This window comes from Stegostoma tigrinum, chromosome 5 (genome assembly GCF_030684315.1).
Source record: "Stegostoma tigrinum isolate sSteTig4 chromosome 5, sSteTig4.hap1, whole genome shotgun sequence".
Lineage (NCBI taxonomy): Eukaryota > Metazoa > Chordata > Chondrichthyes > Orectolobiformes > Stegostomatidae > Stegostoma > Stegostoma tigrinum.
The window spans coordinates 30,583,628-30,607,038 of NC_081358.1; the positions used below are offsets into that span (position 1 = coordinate 30,583,628).

At 43.2% G+C, this 23,411-nt stretch overlaps 1 protein-coding gene across 3 annotated transcripts in view; it reads right to left on the reverse strand.

Moving 5' to 3' along the window:
* prex2 (phosphatidylinositol-3,4,5-trisphosphate-dependent Rac exchange factor 2) overlaps nucleotides 1-23,411 on the reverse strand; it is a 316,787-nt gene that overhangs the window by 261,138 nt on the left and 32,238 nt on the right. For 2 of the 3 annotated variants that reach the window (XM_048529759.2, XM_059645884.1), the window contains exon 2: nucleotides 1,152-1,223. The exons of the other annotated variant lie outside the window; for it this stretch is intronic. In XM_048529759.2, coding sequence (XP_048385716.1) covers nucleotides 1,152-1,223 — 72 coding nt within the window. The remainder of the gene's footprint in view (nucleotides 1-1,151; nucleotides 1,224-23,411) is intronic. 3 annotated transcript variants of the gene reach the window in all.

Genomic DNA, 23,411 nt, shown 5'->3' on the forward strand with positions numbered 1-23,411 from the left:
TGTGGCAGAGAAACAGACCCTTTGGTTCAACTCATCCATGCCAGCATTTGACCCATACCTCTCTAAACTCTTCTGATTCACATAGCTATTCAGATGCCTTTTAAATGTTGTAATTGTACCAACCTCCACCACTTCCTCTGGCAGCTTATTCCAAACATACACACCCTCTGCGTGCAAAGGCTGCCTCTTAGATCCCTTTTAAATCTTTCTCTTCTCACCTTAAACCAATGCCCTCTAGTTTTGGACTCCCCCACCCTGGGAGCAGGCCTTGTCAGTTTACCTTCTCCATGCCCCTCATGGTTTTATAAATCTCAACCTTCGCATCTCTGGGGAAAAATGCCCCAGCCTATTGAGCCTCTCGCTGCAGCATAAACCCACCAACACTGGCAAAGATTTTGTGTATCTTTTGTGAGCTCTTTCAAGTTTCACAACATCCTTGCATGCAGCATTCCAGACGTGGCCTAACCAATGTCCTGTACAGCTGCAACATGACCTCCCAACTCCTATGTTCAGTGCACTGATCAATAAAGGCAAGCATACCAAATGCCTTCTTCACTATATTACCTGCCTGGGACTCCAGAACCAAGGAACTATGAACCTACACTCCAAGGTCTCTTTGTTCAGCAACTCTCCCCAGGACCCTACCATAATGTATATAAATCCTGCCCTGATCTGCCTTCCCAAAATGCAGCACCTCACATTTATCTAAATTAAACTCCATCTGCCACTCATCAGCCTATTGGCCCACCAGATCGAGATCTGTACCTCAATTCTGGGGATGTAGGCCTGAGAGAGATAATTGATATTGGAGCTTGTACCCTGCCAGTGGATTTACAAGATGTTACTGAAGTTTTGCTGGAGTTACTTCTCTAGGGACCTGAGATGCATTGCTGTGAATTGTTCATGTCAATGGCTGAAACAGAAGGACAGGCAATACTGTAGGTCTAGCTCATGAGCTTGGTGCCAGGTGTGAGATCTTTTCAGCCAGCACACTATTCCTCATATGGCCATTGGCTGCACTGTAACAATGGGCATGATCTTGAATTTCATTGTAAATGTATTTAATATCTACTCTCACTGAAAGGAGGCCGCCAAGGTATGAAGTATAAGGGCTGATTAACTTTTCACTATTCCTACTTATGCACTCTTACCTTAACAGTTTCTTCAGTCACATTCTTGTCAACTTTAGAAGCAACATGCTGCATCATTCGCTGCATAAATGCCTGATAAAAATAATATATTTGTGTTACATTATCTTGTCGTACAAATTGGAGACTGCTAAATACCGAGTCAGGTTCCTTCAGAAATAGCTGGCCTGTAAAACAACATGACTGTCGAAATGCTGTGCTGTACATGTGCAACACAACTTTTCTAACTGAAACAGGTTGCAAAATTAAACGAATCACTAAGTATAAAAGATGCTCAATACAGCTCTGCAGCAAACGCAACACTCAGTGCTGTCAAATTGTCAAAACTCCACCTATTGCAAATAGTGTCTGTTTCAGGGATCTGCTGGGCCTGGTCAGCTACTTGCACTGACTGACCTACATGACATGTACTTACAAATTAGGAACACAATTAGACCATTCAGCCCTTCGAGCCTGTTCCACTTTTCAAAAAGATCTGAATCTGCCTAGACTGGATAACCTTTTCAACTCTTGTCTGTCAACAACCTAGCTACCTCTGTCTTAAAACTTCGAAAGAGTGCCCCGAATGCACTGCAGCAGCACAGTGGCTCAGTGGTTTGGCACTGTTACCTCACAGAGCCGGGGGCTGGGTTCAATTCTGCCCTCTGGCCAATAGCTTGGGTGGAGCTTGCATGTTCTCCCCACATCTGCATAGGTTTCTTCTGGGGTCCTCTGATTTCATCCCACAGTCCAAAGACAGGCAGGTCAGGTGGGCTGGCCATGCTTATAGTGCCCAGCGTTGTGTTAGCTGTGAGGAAAATGTTGGGTAGTGGGGCAGTTATGGGTAGGATGCTCTTCAGAGGGTTGGTGTTGACTTGATGGGCCAAATGGCCTGCTTGTTTGCTGTAGGCTTTCTGATTTTAATGCCCCATTTGCCAGCATTTGGCCCATATCCCTCTAAACCCTTCCTATTCATACACCAGGCCAATCAAATAACTGAGATTGTAGATTTGCTTGCCAAGTCACAGTGTTTAGTTGTAGACTTTTCATCACCCTGCGAGATAACATCTTCAGTGTGCCTCAGTGTGGTTACTCCTAAGCTGCTGGCTACAGGTACTGGCTGACAACCAGAAGTGGTAAATGGGGATGGTGCAGGGTTCCCCTGTGGTCATTCCCCTCTATAATGGGTGACCGTTCAGGGGCGAGGAGCAGCAGCAGTCAGGTCAGTGGCACTGTGACCAGCTCTGAGGCTCAGAAGGAACGGATGCAGTCAGACAGAGTGATACTAATAGGAGACTCAACTGTGAAGGGGACAGACAGGAGATCCTGTGCCAAACAAGAGTCACCAGGATGTGTGTTGTCTCCTCGGTGCCAGGATCAAAGATGACTCTGAGCGGTTGCAGAACATTCTGAAGGGGGAGGCTGAACAGCCAGAGGTCATCAGTACGAATTACATAGGCATGGGGTCCTGCGAAATGAGTACAGGGAGTTACGTAAGAAGTTAAAAAACAAGACCTCAAGGTTAATGATCTCCCAATTACTCCCAGTGCTACATGGCAGTGAGGATAGAAATAGAAAGTTAGGCCAGATGAATGTGTGGCTGAGGAGCTGGTGTAGGGGACAGGGTTTTCAGTTCTTGGATCATTGGGATCTGTTCTGGAGTAGAGGTGACCTGCAGAGGGATGGGGTTGCATTTGAACCAGAGTGTCCAATAGCCTCGTAGGGAGATTTGCTAGTGTTGCCTGGGAGGGTTTAAACTAGTTTGACAGGGGGTGGGACTCTGAATAAGACAGGCACGGTCAAGAAGTCAGGGGAAAATATGTCAGTCATCAAGAGCAAGTTTACTATTCAGGATAGCCAGGAGAAAAAGTAAAGGGAGGGAAAAGACTTCAGGTTTAAAGTGCATTTATTAAAATGCAGGAGGCCTGACTGGTAAGGTAGGTGAGCTCAGAGCATGGATTGGATCTGGGGACTGGGATATTATAGCCAGAACAGAAATGTGGCTGAGAGAAGGACAGGACTGGAGGCTCAATGTTCCAGGATACAGAAGCTACAGGTATGACAGAAGTACAAGTGAGCAAAGTGGTTGGGGGGGGCAGGGGTGGGAGTTGCCCTTTTGATAAGGGAGAACAAAACAACAGTGCTCAGAGAGGATTTTCTTACGGGGTCATCAAGTGAGGCTATATGGTTAGAATTTGGAAACTCGAAGCAGATGATCACTGCAGGGACTGTATTATAGACCCCCAAATAGCCAGAGGGTACTAGAGCAGTAGATGTGTAGAGATTGCAGATACCGGTAGGAATAACAGAGTAGTGTTGGTTGGAGATTTTAAATTTCTCTGCATTAACTGAGTATAAAAGACCCAGACAGGGTGGAATTTCTCAAAGGCAGTTTCCTAAATCAATATGTAAAGGGCCCTACTCAGGAAGGTGAACACTGGGCCTCCTCTCAGGGATAGAGGTTGGGCAAGTGACTGAAGTGTCAGTCGGAGAGTACTTTGGGTCCAGTGACTATAACTCTTAATTTTAACATAGTCATGGAAAAAGATAGGACAGGTCCACAGGTCAAGGTGCTAAAGTGGAGCAGGGCCAATTCTGGGGACGTTAAGCGGGATCTAGCAGAGGTCAATTGGGTGGGTCTGAAGAGAAAGGAATGGCTGGCAAATGGGAGGCTTTTTTTTAAGTGTGATTTCAAGAGTCCAGGGACAGTATGTCCCTGTTGGGTGAAGGGAAAAGCTGGCAGGTTTAGGGATCCCTGGCTGATGAGGGATATTGAGGTTCTGGTCAGGAAAAAGAAGGCATACATTGGGTTTCAGCTAATCGGGCTCAAGTGAATCTCTATCTGACTATAAAATGTGTAGGAGCGCACTTAAGAAGGAAATCAGATGAGCAAAAAGAGGGTATGAGACAGATCTGGCAGATAAGGTGAAAGATAATTCTAAAAAGTTCTATAGTTATATTAAGAGTAAAAGGGCAGCTAGTGAGAGAATAGGGCTCCTTAAAGATCAGCATTGCTGTCTATGTGTGGCCCACAGGAGATGAGGGAGATTTTTAATGAATATTTCTCCTCAGTGTTTTACTGAGGAGAGAATCATGGACGCTAAGGAAATAAGGGAAGCAAATGGGGATGTTTTGGGCCTCTTGCACATTACAAGAGAGGAGGTGTTTGGAGCCTTAAAGTGCATTAGGGTGGATAAATCCCCAGGGCTTGATCAAGTCCATCTTCTGATGGTATGGGAGGCTAGGGAAGAAATTGCAGAGGCCCTTACAGAGATTTTTTGCTTAATCCTTAGCCAGTGGTAAAATTCTAGAAGACTAGAAGTTGGCTAATGTTGTTCCATTGTTTAAGAAATGCACCAAAGACAAGTCAGGGAACTACAGGCCAGTGAGCCTGACATCAGTGGTAGGCAAGTTATTGGAGAGGATACTGAGGGACAGGATCAAAGTCTGATCAGGGATAGTCAGCATGGATTTGTGCATGGTAAGTCATGTCTGATAAAACTTTGACAGTTTTTGAAGAGGATGGATGAGGGTAGGGCTGTGGATGTTGTCTATATGTACATTAGTAAGGCTTTTAGACAAGGTCCTGTGAGTCAGGCTAGTCATGAAAGTTTGGTTGCATGGGATCCAGGGAGAACCAGCTAATTGGATTCAAAATTGGCTCAATGGTAGGAAGCAAAGGATGATGGTTGAAGGTTGTTTCTCAGAATGGAGGCCTATGAATGGTGGTCTGCCATGGGGTTCGGTGCTGGGACCTTTTGTTATTTGTTACTTACATAAATGATCTGGATGTAAATGTACAAGGCACGATTAGCGAGTTTGCGGATGACACAAAATTAGCAGGCATCATTGATAGTGGAGAAGGTTCTTAACCATTAGAGGGATTTTGATCAGATGGGGAAGTGGGCTAAGAATTGGCAAATGCAATTCAGTACAAATAAATGTGAGGTGTTGCATTTTAGAAAGTTAAACCAAGGTAGGACTTACACAGTAAATGGTAAGGTCCTGAGGAGTGTTGAGGAATAGAGGGACCTAGGAGTACAAATACATAGTTTGTTGAAAGCGGTATCACAGGTGGACAGGGTGGTGAAGAAGGCATTTAGCATGCTGGCCTCCATGTGTCAAGGCACTGAGTATAGGAGTTGGAAAGATATGTTACAGTTGTATAACTTATTGGTGAGACTGCACTTGAAATATTGTGTGCAGTTTTGGTCACCCTGTTATAGGAAAGACATAGTTAAACTGGAAAATATGCAAAGAAGACTTCAAGATGTGCCAGGACTAGTAGGCCTGAGTTATAGGGAGAGACTGGATAGATAAAATAGGGAGAGACACAGATAAAATTAATGCATATAGTCTTTTTCCCAGAGATAGGGAATTGAAAACTAGAGGGCATAGGTTTAAGGTGAGAGGAGAAAGATTTAAGGAGGACCTGAGGAGCAACTTCTTCACACAGGGTAGTGCACATATGGAATGGGCTGCCAAAGAACAAGGTTGAGGCACGTACAATAGCAATAGTTAAAAAACATTTGGATAGGTGCATGAATGGGAAGGGTTTAGAGCGATACTGACCAGATGTGGGCAATTCGAACTAGTTGAGTGAGCACCATGGTCAGCATGGACCAATCTGGGCCAAAGGGACTGTTCCATGCTGTATTACTCTGACTCTATAAACAGACCCTTTGATCTGACTCATCCATGCAAACCAAGTTTCTCAAACTGAACTAGTCCCACTTGCCTGTGCTTGGCCCATATCTCTCTAAACCTTTCCTATTCACGTATCTATCCAAATATCTTTTAAATGTTGTAATTGTAACTGCACCTACCACTTCTTCTGGTGATTAATTCCACATATAAACCACTCTCTGAGGAAAAAGTTGCCCCTCAGATCCCTTTTAAATCTTTCTCCCCTCACCTTAAAAAAAAAGCCCCCTAGTTTTAAGCTTCCTACCCAAAGGAAAATGACTTGGCAATTCACTTTCACTGTGCCCCTCAAAATGTTGTAAACCTCTATAAGGCCACCCCTCAACCTCCTACACTCCAGTGAAAATAAGAGTCAGCCTATCCAGCCTAACCTTATAATTCAAACCCTCCAGTCCCAATTACATCTTTTCTGAACCCTCCCCAATTTAATAATATCCTTTCTATAAAAAGGTGACTAGAACTGTACACAGTATTCCTAAAATGACCTCAATGTCCTGTACAACTTCCGCATGATGTTCTAACTCCTGAACTTCAACGGTCTGAACAACAAATGAACATAGATCTCCATAACGGCTATCAGATCGTATTCATAGAGATCTACGACACAGGAAAAGGCCTTTTGGCTCAATGCATTTGTGCCAGTATAAAGCAACCATCTAATGAATCTAATTTCTGAAGAAGGGTCTAGGCCCAAAACGTCAGTCACCTGCTCCTCTGACGCTGCTTGGCCTGTTTTGTTCATCCAGCTCTGCACCTTGTTATCTATAATGAATCTAATACCAATTTTCCTGAATAGCACACACTTAGGTACAGAACCTTTGGTTTTATCTAATTGTTGTCTTTGCAATATCCAGTCTTGACTTTTGGTGTATTCCTAGGTTATTCTCTGTCCATTCCTGCCAGGTCCTCGTGGATCTTCACTTCCCGTATTACTATTTTGTTTCCCTTTCTTGAATTCCCTCTGGATTTGCTCTATCTACCCACACTTGATCCTTCACCCCTGTTGTTTAGTTTGGAGTCCTCTTCACTTTTTCATTTGCATGGTTACTAGAACACTGGTCCCAACATTGTTCAGGTGCAGGCTGTCTCAATAATATAACCCCTGTTTCCCTCATGAGCCGGAATCCACCTCCCACACTAGGCTTTGAGCCATGTATTCATTTCACAAATTGTATGGGCCGTCTGCCAATTGGTACATAGATCAGGGAAATCCAAAGGCTATTACTCTTGAAGTACCGCTGTTCAATGTGGTGGCTAGCTCCTCATACTGAACGAGTAGAACCTTTTTCTCCCTTGTCCTGTCTGGGTCACTGGTACCCACATGGACCATGACCACTGGATCTAACATTTCCCACTTCAAGTTTCTGTCCAACCCTATGCAGATGTTCAGAATCTTGACCCCAGTAGGCAACAAAAATTGGGCCATCAATTATTCCATACTGTGTATACAACTTGTACCAGGATATTCAGGATGCACAGTATGTAACAAAAACCAAAAGAACTGCACATACTGTAAATCAGGAGCAAAAACAGAATTTGTTGGAAGCTCAGACGTCTGGCAGCATCTATGAAGAAAAAATCAGAGTTAACTGTTTCCCAAAACCATGGGAAATGCAAAATTACAGGCACAGAGTATGGGGGCGGTGGATTCTGAGTGGATGCTCTTTGGCGGATCAGTGTGGGCTCGATGGGCCAAATGGCCCACTTCCACACTGTAAGGAGTCTATATACTGGAAATGATCATCTCACACATGAAAGCCACAAGGAATCCTCTCCTTTAAAGATAGTAATAGGTTGATACCAAATGACGATTCCCAGCCTGGTATATGCATTCAGCAGGAATAATGGAAATGCAGTTTTATTTAAAATACAAGGATCACCACTCTCTGAGCAGTCTGGGATTTCAAAAGCTCAGCTCTAAAAGCTACCAATGACTTCTTGTGTGAAGCAAGACACTATGGGTACCCTGAATATCTTGACACAAGTTGTATCCATCAAGAGTCAAGACCATTTGCTACAAAGACGATAAAAGGACAAATCTAAAGGATCTGTTAACGGACTGGTAATGTAGGAAGAATGGTCTAGGGCAGGGGTTCAAATCCAGAAACAGAGCTAGTGGCATATAAGATGCTTCAACTGTTAATTCATACTCCATGCTGAATACCATTTGCAAACAGCAGGTTTCGGGAAGGTAACTTTTTTTTCCCACTTTAAAAAACTTACCTCGAGCGGGAGCGGTCTTCATTTATTTGGGCAGCGGCTGATAGAGCATGAGATAGAGGTACAAATATGTAAACAGATAATGGAAAGGTGTAGGAGAAACAGGGTGGTGGTGATGGGAGATTTTAATTTTCCCAACATTGACTGGGATTCACTCAGTGTTAGGGGCCAAGATGGAGCAGAATTTGTAAGGTGTGTCTAGGAGGGTTTTCTAGAGCAGTATGTATGTTGTCCAACTCGGGAAGGGGCCATACTGGACCTGGTGCTGGGGAATGAACCCGGCCAGGCGGTTGATATTACAGTAGGGGACTACTTTGGAAATAGCGATCACAATTCCATAAGTTTTACAATACTCATGGGCAAGGATGGGAGTGGTCCTAAAGGAAGAGTACTAAACTGGGGGAAGGCCGACTATACCAAGATTCGGCAGGATCTGAGGAATGTAGATTGGCAGAAACTGTTTGAAGGTAAATCCACATTTGATATGTGGGAGATTTTTAAGGAGAGGTTGATTAGCGTGCAGGAGAGACATGTTCCTATGAAAATGAGGAATAGAAATGGCAAGATTAAGGAACCATGGATGACAGGTGAAATTGTGAGACTAGCCAAGAGGAAAAATGAAGCATACATGAGGTCTAGGCGACTGAAGACAGACAAAGCTTTGCAAGAATATCGGAAATGTAGAGCAAATCTGAAACAAGGCATTAAGAGGATTAAGAGAGGACATGAGATATTGCTGGCAAACATGGTTAAGGAAAATCCCAAAGCCTTTTACTCATATATAAAGAGGGTAACTAGAGAAAGGATTGGCCCACTTAAGGACAAAGAAGGAAAGCTATGCGCTGAGTCAGAGAAAATGGGTGACATTCTTAATGAGTACTTTGCATCGGTATTCACCAAGGAGAGGGACATGACAGATGTTGAGGTTAGAGATAGATGTTTGCTTACTCTAGGTCAAGTTGACATAAGGAAGGAGGAAGTGTTGGGTATCCTAAAAGACAGAAAGGTGGACAAGTCCCCAGGTCCGATGGGATCTATCCCAGGTTAGTGAACCAAGGACTTTGGGTCGGCCACATTTGGAGTACTATGTACAGTCCTGGTCGCCACATTACCAAAAGGATGTGGATGCTTTGGAGAGGGTGCAGACGAGGTTCACCAGGATGTTGCCTGGTATGGAGGGTGCTAGCTATGAAGAGAGGTTGAGTAGATTAGGATTATTTTCACTGGAAAGACAGAGATTGAAGGGAGACCTGATTGAGGTCTACAAAATCATGAGGGGTATAGACAGGGTGGATAGCAAAAAGCTTTTTCCCAGAGTGGGGGACTCAATTACTAAGGGTCATGACTTCAAAGTGAGAGGAGGAAAGTTTAAGGGAGATACGCATGGAAAGTTCTTTACACAGAGGGTGGTGGGTGCCTGGTACGCGTTGCCAGCGGAGGTGGTAGACGCAGACACGTTAGCGTCTTTTAAGATATATTTGGACAGGTACATGGATGGACAGGGAGAAAATGGACACAGACCCTTAGAAAATAGATGACAGGTTAGACAGAGGATCTTGATCGGCGCAGGCTTGGAGGGCCAAAGGGCCTGTTCCTGTGCTGTAGGTTTCTTTGCTCTTTGTTCTTTGTTCTTTCGCAAGTGCATTAAAGATACGTTGGGTTGGCAACTTGAAGACATAAGCAAGAGTTCCTTAGTACCACCACTCCTGAGGAACCTCCCCGACAGACTGGGCTCGTCAGTGCTGAAGGAACCAACAACAGGAGAAAACCTCCTTGAAATTCTCCTCACCAATCCACCATCACAACCATAACACTGTCCTGATAGAAACTACATTCAAACTGAGCACGTGCTCAATAGCATTAGTGCTGGACAAACTGAGGGATTCCAAATACATCTATCATCTCAAAACTGTACATCTATGAGAGACTGTTAGCCATCAGAATTCTGGTAATTCACAATCTTTAGCTACATGCCCTGGTATATTCCTCACTCTATTATTAAGTCAGGGAATCCTAATCTACTCAACCTCTCTTCATAGCTAGCACCCTCCATACCAGGCAACATCCTGGTGAACCTCGTCTGCACCCTCTCCAAAGCATCCACATCCTTTTGGTAATGTGCCGACCAGAACTGTACACAGTACTCCAAATGTGGCCGAACCAAAGTCCTTGGTTCACTAATGTCATCTAAGTAAACATGCCAAAAGCAACAGCAGGTGTATCTTTAAAAAGTACTGAGCTGAAGCTACACCACAAGTGTAATTTGCATGCTATAAAGCAGAACAGGACACTATAAAGGGTAAAGTGTTCCTACAAGCAATGCTTCACACCAAAGCTCTACCACTCCTGTTGTATCCAGTCATGAATTTTCGTGAACAATTAAACAACTCACTGAGGAGGAAGGACAACAGATATAGTTGCAGAAATCTCCAGGTTGAGAGCTTAGTTTGGTCAAGCCTGTAGTTGTGAGAACTAAAAGGAAGTCCAAGCTGTGATAACTGGGAAAAAAATCTATAGGCCATCAAAACTGGCAAAACAGATTTTTCATGATCCATCTATGTTCTGTCTGTTTCTATTGTTTTCAGTCAATTATTAATCTTTTTTTGAAAAAATACCTTGGGCAACTGAAATAGATGCAAAGAAAAATCCGCGTTTTTTTGAACTTCATGAAATATTAAATTAACTTTTGCTGACATCTTTTTTGATCTTTTGCTGTATTTGCTCATTAGGGCGGAGAGTTGGAAGTTCTCAGTATGTTATGATTTGTCTGCTGTACTCCCACAGTCATAGCACGCACATATTAGTGTTAATGATTTGTTTTCCCAGTATGCTGCGTATTTCTGTCTATAAACAATTTTATTTCTTTACAGTTCCTCTTAGCCCATTAAAGTCAGATATTGAAATACAAATCCCTATGTGCTGTTTGCTTGTTTATTCTGAGCTCAGAATCACAGATTTGTTACAGCATAGAAGGCCATTCAGCTCATAGTGCCTGCACTAGCTCTTCAAACAAGCAGCATTACCCAATGAAAATTTCCTGCTTTTTCCAAATACCCTCACACACTATTCAAATTAGCATCCAATATCCTCTTGAATGTATCAGTTGAGGCTGCAGCAGCCCCCCTTAGAGTCATAGAGACATACACAAATCCTTCAATCCAACTCGTCCATGCCGACTAGGTTTCTAGACTAAAGTGGTCCCATTTGCCAACATTTGGCCCATATCCCTCTCAACCCTCCCTTCTCAAGTATCTGTCCAAATGTCTTAAATGTTGTAATGGTATCAATTCCTCTGGCAGCCTGATCCACACACAAACCAGCCTTTATGTGATAAAGTTGCCTCTCAGGTACCTTCTAAATTCTTCCCCTCTCACCTCAAAACAATGCTCCCTAGTTCTGGACTCCCATACCCTGGGCAAAAGACTTTGGCTATTCACCCTATCCTCGTCCCTCATAATTTTATAAATCTCAATAAGTTCACCCACAGTCTCTGACACTCCAGGATAAAAAAGCCCCAGGTTATCCAGTCTCTGCCTACAGCTCAAACCCTCCAGTCCCAACAACCCTTGTAAATTTCTTCTTTACCCTTTCCAGTCTTCCTTATAGCAAGGTGATCAGAATTGAATCTGTATATACATTGTAAGCAATGCATTCCATATCCTAACTGGTCACTTTGTGGAAAAAAAATTCCCACATTACCCTCGTTTCTTTTGCACATCACTTTATATCTATGCTTTCTCATCCTTGTTTCTTTTCTGAGTCCCTGTCTACTCTATCCTGCTTGCTCAAGATTTTGAATACCTCTATCAAATCTGCTCTCTGTCTTCTTCCCTCTAAGGAGAACAGTCCCAATTTCTTCAGCCTACCATTGCAACAGAAATTTCTCATTTCTGGAACCTTGCACTGTCTCGATTCACATCCTCCCTATAATGTGACACCCACAACCAGACACCACACTCCAGCTGAATGCTCAAGCAAGTGTTGTGTAAAAGTTCCTTACTCACTACTTTGCTCTTGTACTCTGTGCCCCTATTAACGAAGCCAAGAATTTTGGATGCTTCCCTTACTGCACTCTTCATCTGTCTTGCCATCTGCAATGGTCTGTGCACATACACATCCAGACCCCTCTACTCTAGCACCCCTTTTGGAATCATACTCCCTATTTTGTACTGTCTTTGCTCATGTGTGAATCCTGAAATAATGTAAATTGCCTGTCAGTTTTGTCTCAAAAGTTCAAATCATAGAATTTTACAGCATAAAAGGAGGCCATTCAACCCATCATGTCTTGCACAGGCTCCTAAAAGAGCTATCCCACTCTCTATCCCTGTTTCCATAGCCCTCTAAACTCATTAGTTTCTAATATATATCCAGCTCTCTTTTGAAACCTCCCATGGAATCTGCCTCCACCACCCTCCCAGGCAACACATTCCAAATCCTAAAACCTCTCTGTGTAAGGAAGTTTATCCTCAACCCACTCCTAGCTCTCTTGCCGACAAACTTAAAATGTGACTCCTAGTTACTGACATACCAATTAGTGGAAACCATATATCTTTCTTTACCCTGTCAAAATTGTTCATAATTTTGAACACCTCTGTGCGGTCACCTCTTGATCTTCCCAACTCCAAGAGAATCAAGCCTAATCTCTGATCTTTCTTGTATCCTTAGGTACCCAGAACTGAACACAATGCTCCAGATGCGGTCTGACCAATGATTTGTAAAGGCTTTGCATTATTTCCTTGTTTTTTACTCTATGACTCTATTTATAAATCAAAGGATCCTATAAGCCTTCAGAACAACTGTTTCAACTTGCCTTGCCACCTTCAGAGAACCATAGACATGAACCCCAAAGTCCTTCTGTTCCTGTACTCCCCTCAACGTTGTACCATTGAACCTGTAATGTCTCCATTTTTCTTCTACCAAAATGCGTTACCTCCCATTTCTCTGCCTTGACATTCATTTGTCAGGTGTCTGCCCATTTGGCCAACTTGTCAACACCCCTCTAAAGTTACTCAGTGAGATCCTCAGAGTCACTATTCTCCCAAGCTTGGTATCGTCTGCAAGTTTAGAGACGTTGTACTTAACGCCCATTGCAAATTGTTTATACCAATCAGAAAAAGCAAGGGAACCCCACCTTCAATATGTTTCCAGTCCAAGAAATACCTAGCCATACCAACCCTCTGTTCCCTATCTTTCAACCAGCTTCTAAATTGATGCTGCCAAGGTCCTATCAATCCCAAACATTTCTAATTTGATAACCTACCAGCCATGTGACAAAGTATCAAATCTTTTCTGAAAGTCCAAATATATAACATCTCCAGCACTACCCTCATCCACTGTCCTGTGTCAACTCATCAAAAAAACCAATTAGATTTATCAAACATGGCCTACCCATGACAAAGTCATGTGGACTGTCTGTTATTAATTTATTTTTCCCTAAGTATATTGTTATCTTATTCCACATTATGGCCTCCCTCAGTTTTCCCGCTATTGATGTTGAGCTGATAGGTCGGTAGTTTCCTGGGTTCTCCTTTGCCCCTTTCTTAAACAATAGCATTGTATTTGCAATCCTCCAGTCCCTGGGATTAGTCTTGGGTTCAGAAAGACCTGGAAAATTTCTGTCAACAACTCCACAATTTGTTTCCTTAGCCCTCTCGGTAATCGAGGATACATCCCATCCAAACCTGGCCTATTCTCTACCTGGAGTGCTGCAGTCTTTTTAGCCCCTCTTTGTCTATCACTATATTACATAGTTGCCCATTTTCAACTGGGCTATTGTCACCATCTTCTAATTTAGTAACAACAGAAGCAAAGTATTAATTTAGCACCTCTTCCACACCCATTGCTTCAGTGAACGTCTTATCCTACTTGGTCCTCACGGGCCCACTCTATCTTTCACTAATCTTATACTATTAATATGTTGTCTTCTACACTCTCCAGCATTTGTTCTTGCAACAGTTGCTTGAGAGTTCACTTCAACGATTCTGTGAAAAAAATCAACTTTTATCTTCCAGTGTCATATTTTGCCTCAGTGCTCTTGCCAGCTAATCTTTAGATTTTCTGCAAATATTTCAATATGATCCTGCTCTCTGCAGCCTCCCAAGAAGAAGCTAAAGATTTAACTTAAAGTCAAATACTGCGGATGCTGGAGATCGAAAACAAACACAGAAATTGCTGCAGTCCTGGCAGGTCTGGCAGAATCTGTGAAGAGACAAACAGAATTAACGTTTAGAGTCCAATCAAGCTTCAGCAGAAATGGATAATGCTCCCTATTGATGTAACTATCCATGTCACATGGATTTGCTTCTTTCTGAAGTCAGTTTGAATGGTGATACATTTCCCAGTCAGGATGCTGAGTGGCTTGGAGGGGGAATAACAGGTCATGGTGTTTCCATGTATCTGTTGCCCTTGACCTTCAACATGGAAGTGGTCAAGGATCTGGAAGGATCTTTTTCTGCAGTGCACCTTGTACATGGTACACACTGCTGCTACTGAGCATTGATGGTGGATGGAGTGGATGCTTGTGGATGTGGAGCCAGTCAAGTGGGCTGCTTTGTCCTGGATGGTGTCAGCCTTATGAGATTTCTTGAGAGCCCAAACTGACTAGATTGGGAATTGTGAACCTGAACACTCAAAATCTAACTGAGGTCAATAATGATGTTCAGCTGCAATTATGAAGTAAGTACACTGTAAAAGAGTCCATTGTACATCATCCAACATGGTGTAACAATTTCAAGGATTTTGGCAGCGAGCCTGTTCTGAAAAAAGGCTGAATTTGTGAGGGTCATGCAGCAGGTGAAGCCTGTAACAACACACCCAAGGGGGAATTGTACAACCACCATCAGCAATATCTAGGTTTCTGCATTGAGTGAGCAGGTGCAGATTTCAGAAGTTGCTGTCAGTTTCAGAAAGCAGGTGAAGCCAAAACATTGTGTTTTCAAGATGGAGATAGATAGAGCTCTTGTGGATAAATGGATCACAGGATAGACAGTGACGGCAGGATTAGCATATTGTGCTTGATAATCAGTCACGATCATATTTTTTATCTCACTTTTGAGGGGCTGAATGGCCTACTCCTGCTCCTATCTTCAATTCTTTGATTTATATATGAGTAACAAAGAAAATATATAACTTTGTGATCCTAGCTGCTATTGTTTTACACCCTGCCTTGTAACCAATCATGAGGAACAATGTGATAAAAACATTGTGGATTCAAATCACAAAATCAGTTGTGCTTAGTTATAATTTTAGTTTGTCCATCATGGCATCAAGCAGTGTGCTGATAAAAACCATCACAGAATATGGATTGCCTATCTCGCAAGATGCTGAAAGCCATCATGAATATTTCAACAAAAATGTGGAAAAACAATTGATTTCCTTTCACAGCAACAAATTCAGCCTAACAAACAATGACATTTGTTTCAGAAAAAATCAGTTGTAATCTCATTTACCTATTGATCCTCTTTATATAACTGCCCTACTGACCGGACTGCCATGCCTGAAAATATGGCTTCACCTGGGACCCTGGATCAATAAACACGCAATCTGGTTTTGAACAAATATCTTAGCAAGCAACTTGAAAAACATCTCCTTCTGGAATTTTCATATATAACAGGTGATCAATCTACTCACACCTTTATTACATACCAGCTAACATTGGAAATTGCCAGGTTTCTCTTTGGGTGCACAGCCATCATTGAAAGCACCTGTATTTTTCTGCATCAACACTAGCTAAGTGGCTCATTTACTGCCTCAGGAGCGATAGTTAACTCTCTCATTTCCAGCTGACAGACGCGCAAGGCTTTAGACCCAATTCTCTGACCCAAACTCCATTAAAGCACAGCGCCACACTAGAAAGGAAGAATTCATTCCAAGATAGATGAATTAATGGCATAAATAGTTTGAAATAGTAGTCATTACTGGGACATGGTTACAAGATGTGCAAACCAAAAATTCAGGACATTGGATTTTTAGAACAGATCGGCAGAATGGAAAGACTGTAATGATGGGCTGGGACTTGCATTGTACGAACTTATGAGGTTGAGGCATGACGTTATAGAGGTTTATCAAATCACGATGGGCATGGATAGGGTGAATAGAAAGGGTATTTTTCCCAGTGTAGGGGAGTTCAAAACAAAAGGACATAATTTTGAGGTGAGAGGAGAAAGATTTAAAAGGGACCTGAGGAGCAATTTTCTGACGCAGAGGGACATCAAAATGAGGAATGAGCTGCCAGAAAAAGCAGTAGATGCAAGTACAGTCACAACATTTGGAAGATGTTTAGATAGGTACATGAATAGGAAAGTTTTAGAGGGATATGGGCCAAATGCAGGCAAATGGGACTAGCTTTTTTGAGAGATCTGGTTGCCATGGATGAGTTGGTCTGAAAGGTGTGTTTCCGTGCTCTATAATCTATATAAAAAGGCCTCTCTGTTCCCCACCTTCAAACATGCCCATCAAGCCAAAACTCCCACAAAACACCCATCCCCAACCCCAATCCTGAGCGTCTTTCACGCTCATTCAGTCTCATAGCTCACCTTAACAGAGAAACAGCACCATTCCCACTTGCTGACCACCAAACTGTCTTACATGACCCACTCACTATTTAATATTGTTGATCATTTCTACCAAAGCATATCACTCTCTTTTCCTGAAACACATTTGATTCTTACTCTATCTCCAAATCCATCCTTTTAATTCATTAAATGTACTCTGATCAGCCAAAAAAACAACTCTATGTCTGAATTTCTCCAATAAAGTTAGAGCCTTGCTACAGAACCGAACACTCCTAATCAAAGTGACAAATAACTTTGTTTCTGACTGTGCTGTACCCACTGCCAAGTTTCCCTTGTCTGCCCTTGACACAATCAAGCTTACATTCTTCATCCAATGCATTTTCCCTATTGCCCAGCTTTGAAAGTTTGTGCCCAATGTAATAACACAATCACAGTTAGAGAATCTCCGATAAATTTTCTCTGGCCATTGCTGTACCATGAAGCATGATTTTTCATTGAAAAATCTATCACATGTTCTCAACTCTTTTTCACTAGGTGTGCAGCTAGAACAGACAGTGAAGATGGCGAATGGTACATTGTACTTCACAGTGAGAGGATTCGAGTACAGGAAGAGGGATATCTTACTGTAATTGTACAGGGCCTTAGTGCCACGACACCTGGAGTATTGCGCGCAGTTTTGGTCTCTTTATCCCAGGAAGAATGTTCAAACTATGGAGGGAGTGAAATGAGAGATACCAGAAGGATTCCTGGCCTGGATTGATGTATGGAAGAATTGGATTGGTTAGGGCTTTATTTTCAGAGTTCAGAAGAATGAGGGGGGGGATGTCAAAGAGGCCAATAAAATTCTAATAGGGCCAGGCAGGGCAAACACAGGAAGGATGTTCCTGATTACAGGGGAGTCCAAAACCAGGGGTAACAGTCTAAGCACAGAAGGTACACCATTTAGGACTGGGATGAGGAGACATTTCTTCACCTGGAGAGTGTTGAGTCTATAAATTCTCAGCCACAGAAAAAGTTGAAACAAGTACAATGAATGTTCTCAGGCATGTGTTAGATGTAGTTAGATACAGGGAGCATAAGAACTAGGAACAGGGGTTGGCAATTTAACCACTCGAGCCTGTTCCACCATTTGATACGATCATGGCTGGTCTCATCTCAAAAGGGATCATAAGTGTATGAAGAGAAAGCGGGAATAGGATACTGAGTTGGATGATCAGCCATGATCTCACTGAATGATGGAGCAGGTTTGAAAGACTGACTGCCCTACTTCTGCTCCTGTTTCTATGTTTCCCTTTTGATAATATCATCCCTAATCATGGAGTCAGTCCAGTCTCTAAAGTATTCTCTACCTATCCCATATCTGCCTCAGTGCTCTGTCTACGTTGTCCATCTCCGAATTATGGACGAATTATATTTCCTTCAGCTAAACATTGGGAAGACAATAGTAAACATTTTCAGTTGCAACATGAATTCCAAAACTTGAATGAATTCCATTGTCTATATTCTGACGTTAGACAGAATTGTTTTGCACCCTCAGTACGTTATGAGTTTCTGACCTCATATGTTCTTTATCTCGGTTCCATAACTTGACCATTTCCAATCCGCTTCAGAAAATCTACTGATGAGGCTCTTATCCATTGGTAGGTCACTTTCACTTGTCACAAGATCCTCAACAAAGCCAAGATGTGTTGCAATGAGATTATCAGTAAAATTTTGCCATTCTTCACAAAACTAGAGGGCATCGGTTTAAAATGAGAGGGGAAAGATTTAAAAGGGGCCTGAGGGGCAACTTTTTCATGCAGAGGGTAGTGCGTGCATGGAACGAGCTGTCAAAGGAAGCAGTGGAGGTGGGTACAATTACAACATTTAAAAGGCATCTGGTTGGGTACTTGAATAGGAAGGGTTTAGTGGGATATGGGCCAAAAACTGGCAAATGGGGTTAGATTATTTTAGGATATCTGGTTGGCATGGACGAGTTGGGCTAAAGGATCTGTTTTCATGCTGTATGACACTATGACTCTAAAGGGAACTCACTACAAAGCCCACCATTTAAAACCTTCAAAAACACTTACATTTGGGCCATCAAACCAGATCAAATGTTTGATAAGATTCACAGTTGATGAGATTCTGGGCTTCAGTTTCTATTTATACCCTATATGTTTGCCGCCTGTGACTACCAAGAATTTTTCAAACACAGCCTTGAAAATAGCTAACAAAACTGCTGCCACTGCTCCCTCAAAAAGGAATTACTTAGAATTCCCCACCACCAACATCCTAGGTGTCACCATCAACCATAAACTGAAGTTGATTAGCCATATTAATACTGCAGCCACAAGAGCAGGTCAGACAGTAGGAATTCTGTGATGAGTAACTCAACTCCTGACTCCCCAAAGCCTGAGCACCATTTCCAAGGCACAAGTCGGGGTGTGATGGAATACTCCCCACTTGCCTGGACGAATGCAGCCTCAACAACACTCAAGAAGCTTGACACCATCCAGGACAAACTAGCCTGCTTGATTGGCACTACATCCACAAGTGCCCACTCCCTCCACCATCGATGCTCAGTAGCAGCATAATGTACTATCTACAAGATGCGCTGCAGACATTCACCAAGCCTTCTTAGACAGCACCTTCCAAACCTACGACCACTTCCATCTACAAGGGTAGCAGATATATAGGGACACCACCACCTGCAAATTCCCCTCCAAGCCACTCACCATCCTGACTTGGAGATATATCACTGTTCCTTCACTGTCGCTGGATCGAAATCCTGGAATTCGCTCCCTTACAGTATTGTGGAAGTACTGATACCAAATGGACTCAAGTCATTGTCACCTTCTCATGGCAACTGGAGAAGGGTAATAAATGCTGGCAAAGCCAGTGATACTCCTTCCGATGAACGAATGAATAAAAAAGCTAACAACTCAGACTGAAAACATTTCTCCACATCTATGTTCAACATGGGAAACCCTTCATTGTTAAGCTGCAGTTTACATAGTTCCATAGTCATAGCTTCTGAAAAAGGAACATCCTTGCACATTCACCTTGTCAAGCCATTCGACTGAACTTCAACAATACAGGCCCAACCTGCACAATGTTTCCCCATTAGTCAACCCTTTCCATTCTTGGAATCAGTTGGCTGAATCGCCTCCTCACAGCTACTAATGCAAACATATCCTATTTTAAATAAGACAACCAAAACAGTACCTACATACAGAATGCTCCAAATGTGGCCCCAACAATGCCCAATGCAGCTGTAGCAAAACTTCTCTACATTTGAATTAAATTACCCTTGGTAATAAATGATAACATTCTATTTGTCTTCCTGATCACTTCCTGTACCTCCACATAAGCTTCTTGTGATTCATGCCCAGATCCCTCATACCTTAGATTTATGCAATTCCTCCCTATTTAAATAAAAGTGCTGCTTTGTTCCTATTCTTGCCAAACTGGACAAGTTCACATTTCCCTAACATATATTCCATGTGCCAATTTTTTACCCATTCTATATCTTCGCAAATTCCCAAGGTCCTCTTCACAGCTTACTCTCCTCCCTATCTTTGTGTCATGAGCAATTTTAGCAACCATATATTCAGTCTCTACATCCAAACCATTGAAACATGTCAGAAATGTTTGAGCTCTTCACACTTATCTGTGTAGCATTCCTCAAGGTGCATTCTCACAAATCACAAATTACTCCTGTCAGTTAACCAATTCCCTATGGATGCTAGATAACAAAGTGTAGATCCGGATGAACACAGCAGCATCTTGGGAGCACAAAAGCTGACGTTTCTTTGTTACACCGCAACACCATGGGCCTTTTCTTTGTAGTCATCATTGATGTGGCAATTTGTTTGTGATTTTACATGCTTAGCTTTCACAATACAACCCATCCCACTATCAACTGACCCCAGCCCTTCCCCACCAGGCCCTAAGTTTTAAGAGATAATGGGAACTGCAGATGCTGGAGAATTCCAAGATAATAAAATGTGAGGCTGGATGAACGCAGCAGGCCAAGCAGCATCTCAGGAGCACAAAAGCTGACGTTTCAGGCCTAGACCCTTCATCAGAGAGGGGGATGGGGTGAGGGAACTGGAATAAATAGGGAGAGAGGGGGAGGCGGACCGAAGATGGAGAGTAAAGAAGATAGGTGGAGAGAGTATAGGTGGGGAGGTAGGGAGGGGATAGGTCAGTCCAGGGAAGACGGACAGGTCAAGGAGGTGGGATGAGGTTAGTAGGTAGATGGGGGTGCGGCTTGGGGTGGGAGGAAGGGATGGGTGAGAGGAAGAACCGGTTAGGGAGGCAGAGACAGGTTGGACTGGTTTTGGGATGCAGTGGGTGGGGGGGAAGAGCTGGGCTGGTTGTGTGGTGCAGTGGGGGGAGGGGACGAACTGGGCTGGTTTAGGGATGCAGTAGGGGAAGGGGAGATTTTGAAACTGGTGAAGTCCACATTGATACCATTAGGCTGCAGGGTTCCCAGGCAGAATATGAGTTGCTGTTCCTGCAACCTTCGGGTGGCATCATTGTGGCACTGCAGGAGGCCCATGATGGACATGTCATCTAAAGAATGGGAGGGGGAGTGGAAATGGTTTGCGACTGGGAGGTGCAGTTGTTTGTTGCGAACTGAGCGGAGGTGTTCTGCAAAGCGGTCTCCAAGCCTCCGCTTGGTTTCCCCAATGTAGAGGAAGCCACACCGGGTACAGTGGATGCAGTATACCACATTGGCAGATGTGCAGGTGAACCTCTGCTTAATGTGGAATGTCATCTTGGGGCCTGGGATAGGGGTGAGGGAGGAGGTGTGGGGGCAAGTGTAGCATTTCCTGCGGTTACAGGGGAAGGTGCCGGGTGTGGTGGGGTTGGAGGGCAGCGTGGAGCGAACAAGGGAGTCACGGAGAGAGTGGTCTCTCCGGAAAGCAAACAGGGGTGGGGATGGAAAAATGTCTTGGGTGGTGGGGTTGGATTGTAAATGGCGAAAGTGTCGGAGGATGATGCGTTGTATCCGGAGGTTGGTAGGGTGGTGTGTGAGAACGAGGGGGATCCTCTTAGGACGGTTGTGGTGGGGGCGGGGTGTGAGGGATGTGTTGCGGGAAATACGGGAGACGCGGTCAAGGGCGTTCTCAATCGTTCTCAAAGTTTTAAGAAGTAAGTCATAAGTTGATCATTCCTGACTAAGTGGACCTCAGCTGTAATACATTGTATGGTTCTGTCCCTTGTTGTTAGGTTTCTATTCATCTATTCAGATGGAACACAGCAAAGCCAAAGGCTAGATTTTTAAGTTACCCTTCCCCCAGTCCTGCTTTCACCCTACTGTTAAGTGCAAGCAGATGTAAATTGTAAAAAAGCATTTGCAAACTGCAGTTTAACTGGGGCAACTTTAAAATATAATTCCAAAAATACATGTAGCAGTCTTACTTTATTTAAAAAATCAGTTCTTGAGACTGGACTTTGTTGTACTTTGGGTGCTTCCAGGAAATAGCAATTTTTAAGGAATAATATCAATAAACAATACAAGTTTAAATCGTGCTTTCAGCAGGCTGGGCATTTTAAAACTAAATGATCAGACATAGACTTCCAGCACGGGCTTGGTAAAAATTTAGCCTGAGAAAAAAATGAAACAGGATCTGTACCATTCTGTACCAGACGCTGAGAGATTGCCCCAGATCTCCACAAACAGACCCTCATTCCAACCCTGACTCCTGTGATATCCCAATATCTCCGCAACCACACTGGTCAGACCCAGGACGTCGCTGCTGGAGTTCCTCAGGGTATACATTTTCCTAATTAATTTGTTCAGAGATGTTATTACACATCTCTGGAGTGAATGGGACTCAAATCCCGGTGTTCCGGTCTAAAGGTAGGGACACTACCACAGTGAAAGTGTGTTTAACTAAAAGCCTGAGCATTGGAGTCCATTCCACATTATTATAGGCTCATTAAGACACTTATTAATTAACCTGCTCGGACCTATTAATGAGACACTGAAAAGAACAAATGCTGGAGATCAGTGTGTTAGGCAGCATCCATGGGCAGACAGCAAGCTAACGTTTACAGTCTAGATGACTCAGGATTCTCACGGTGATATTGTTAAATGCTCAGATCACCTCTTCAGTCCTAGCGAAGAGCTGACCCCCTCCTGTGCTATTGAAATGCAGAAATCTCCAGTGCTACCAAATGCAGAGCTAGGAACATCCAGGTTCAATATCAGCCATACCACAAACTCTGTATTTACAAAGCTTTTAAGTGAATCGTGCAAAACAAAACCTGTTTTCCTTTCTGGAAACTGAATTTATTCATATTTTATATATGTATATACATGAGACACACATTAAACATATAAATAACATACATACAGACAGGGAAAGAAAAGGAAATATAAATGTGAAATTGCTTTTGATTTGCTTCAAAACCAGCACTGAATTATTCTTCACAAAGCATGTTTTTGGCTCACAGGAGAGAGCTGGCGCCAATGAAAGAGAAAGGATTATAAAATCTGAGCTTCATCAGGAGTTGCACTGAAAAGATGTACTGACAGAACTCACAGCTAGAGCCTGGGCACAGCGCCATCTGAACGCCTGTGAATGAAACTGCAGCTCACCCTCCGACCCTCACTGTTCAGGCAGCCAGTGAATCCAGCAGCTTCCTGCTGTGAATGTCATGGAGTAGTGTGTTTGTTCGTGGGATGAATGTGCCCCAGCTCGACCAGCCAGATTTCTTCCCCTTGGTCTGTCAAAGAGGTCTTGGCAGTGGTTCCCATACTGGCTGTTGCAACTACGCAACGTTCCTCGAATGGGTTGTGAACTGACAACCATTTGCTTCTAAATTCTTCAAGTGAGGAAATAGTTCATGC